Source organism: Austrofundulus limnaeus, unplaced genomic scaffold (assembly GCF_001266775.1).
Source record: "Austrofundulus limnaeus strain Quisiro unplaced genomic scaffold, Austrofundulus_limnaeus-1.0 Scaffold4, whole genome shotgun sequence".
Lineage (NCBI taxonomy): Eukaryota > Metazoa > Chordata > Actinopteri > Cyprinodontiformes > Rivulidae > Austrofundulus > Austrofundulus limnaeus.
In genome coordinates this window covers 3,722,734-3,724,774 of record NW_013952406.1, presented here as the reverse complement: position 1 = coordinate 3,724,774, position 2,041 = coordinate 3,722,734, and the positions used below count along the sequence as shown (strand labels likewise).

The window sequence follows — 2,041 nt, the reverse complement described above, 5'->3', positions numbered from 1 at the left end:
CCTATTATTAGATTATATATTTAGATGTTTTTATGTTATTAAACTGTAAATATTGTGTCCCTTGGTGTGACAGCAGCGCTCTGCACCTTTTTTTTTTCTCTGGTTCTCCAACAGGTCTGGTTTCAGAACCGCAGAGCCAAGTGGCGGAAAAAGGAGAACACCAAGAAGGGTCCGGGTCGACCTGCTCACAACGCCCACCCCACCACGTGCAGCGGGGAGCCCATGGACCCGGAGGAGATCGCCCGGAGAGAGCTGGACCGGCTGGAGAAGAAGAAGCGGAAGCAGGAGCGCCGGCTGCTCAAGTCCCAGAACAAGCTCCTGTCCGGGGATTTATTCCACACGCCGGGCTCGGACAGCGACAGCGGGGTGTCGCACGTCACCGACAGTGACCACAACACGTGCCCGCCCTTTGACTCTGTGCCGGGGAACCAGTCCAACCACCAAGCGCCTCTCCAGACGCAGAACCAAAGACTCCTGGACCGGGATGCTGGCGGATCCGAGCTGGACTCGCCCGACCCCAGCAGCCACCGGTCCACGAGCCTGTGCTCCGGCAGCACCAGCAGAACGTCCGGCCTGCAGAAACTCAACCCTTTCAGCGTCGAGAGCCTCCTCTCGGACTCCAGACCGAGACGCAGTCCGGCGGCCTTACCCTCCTCGCGGCCTTTGATCGGGAAGGGCCACTTCCTGCTCTACCCCATCACGCAGCCGCTCGGATTCATAGTTCCTCAGACGGCCCTGAAGACCGCGGCGGTGAACGGGGACAGCGACGCCTCCTCGGCGGGCTGCAGGAGCGGCTCGCCGGACTGCGCGGACGCGGCGCAGCGGGGGCCGCCCGGAGCCGAGGACCAGGCGGCTTCTCCGCACATGAGCCCGTCCAGGGCCGCCTTTTCTGCTGGGAAACAGAGCTCGGTGATTTGCAGCGACTCGACTTTTGTGCACGAACACAGCCCACAGCTGGACACGGACAAAACAGAGCACTTGGTGAACCAGGAGCACACTGACCCCCCCAGTGACTGTCCTGCACTGACTCAAGGAGACCTGGAATAAATCTGTGGGGGTAAAAAACGAATGAATCGACACTCATAGGCCAAAACCTAAAGGTACTCATTGCAAACTATCAAACCAAACATGTAAACAAGTTGAAATTTATGCAGATCCTGATAAGCAATTCTAAAATGCGGGTCCACACTCAGTGTAAACAAAGCACTTTTTTTTTGCTCATTATAAATACAACACATTAAAAATGTTGATCCCATTTGGCACTTTCATGGATAACACTTATTTATTTAGATAATTTCACAAATTTTGATTACAAATGTTAAATTTAAAGAAAATCAAACACAGTAATTTTTTTATTTATTTTTAACCAATTTTCATGACATTGCAATGAGTACCTTTAGCCCCATCTTTGCATTTAGTTCTGGCCCCCACAAACAAGCTGCTCAAATTTGGTCAATTTCCTCCTTTTTTTTTTTTTTTTTTTTTTGTTTATTTCCTGGGAGTGTGTCTGTGTGTGAGTCAGGAGTCTCTAGATATCATTTTACTGTGTGATGACTTGTCAAAACAACAACAGCAACACCAACAAAAATCCTCAAGAGCTGTAAGAAAGGTATTATACTATTTATATATGTAAGGTTTTTTTTTCTTAAATAAATCTATTGTATACAAGCACTTTCAGAGTGTGTGAGCTCCTAAACAAGCAGCGCAGGACCACAGCTCAGTGCAGTCGCTTCCTTTAAGGGAAATCTCACGTTGTACTTTGTATATTGCCTTAACAAATTTATTCATCTATAAGCCCCCGCTGAAATGAGGTTACGAGCCCGAGGCGAAAAGGACCCGGCTCGACTCCTGCAGAGTTTTGATATGAAAGTAATTATTTTCCCGGTGGCTACTGCGGGGGGATTCAGTTTATTTTAGCTCAAAGGGGGTTATAATACATTACCGATTTCTAGTGATATGAAATCACATAAACTTCCAAGAATAATAGAATTAGCATGAAAAGGCCTGGGTGTCAAATTGAAATAGGAAAATAATAGCCCCG

General features: G+C 48.6%; 1 protein-coding gene across 1 annotated transcript in view; it reads left to right on the top strand.

The window, feature by feature from the left end:
- uncx (UNC homeobox) overlaps nt 1–1,671 on the top strand; it is a 3,203-nt gene extending 1,532 nt beyond the window's left edge. The window contains exon 3 of the mRNA XM_014023701.1: nt 115–1,671. Within this exon, the coding sequence (XP_013879155.1) occupies nt 115–1,047 (933 nt within the window). The 3' untranslated portion in view covers nt 1,048–1,671. The remainder of the gene's footprint in view (nt 1–114) is intronic.
- Nucleotides 1,672–2,041: the final 370 nt, after the last annotated feature.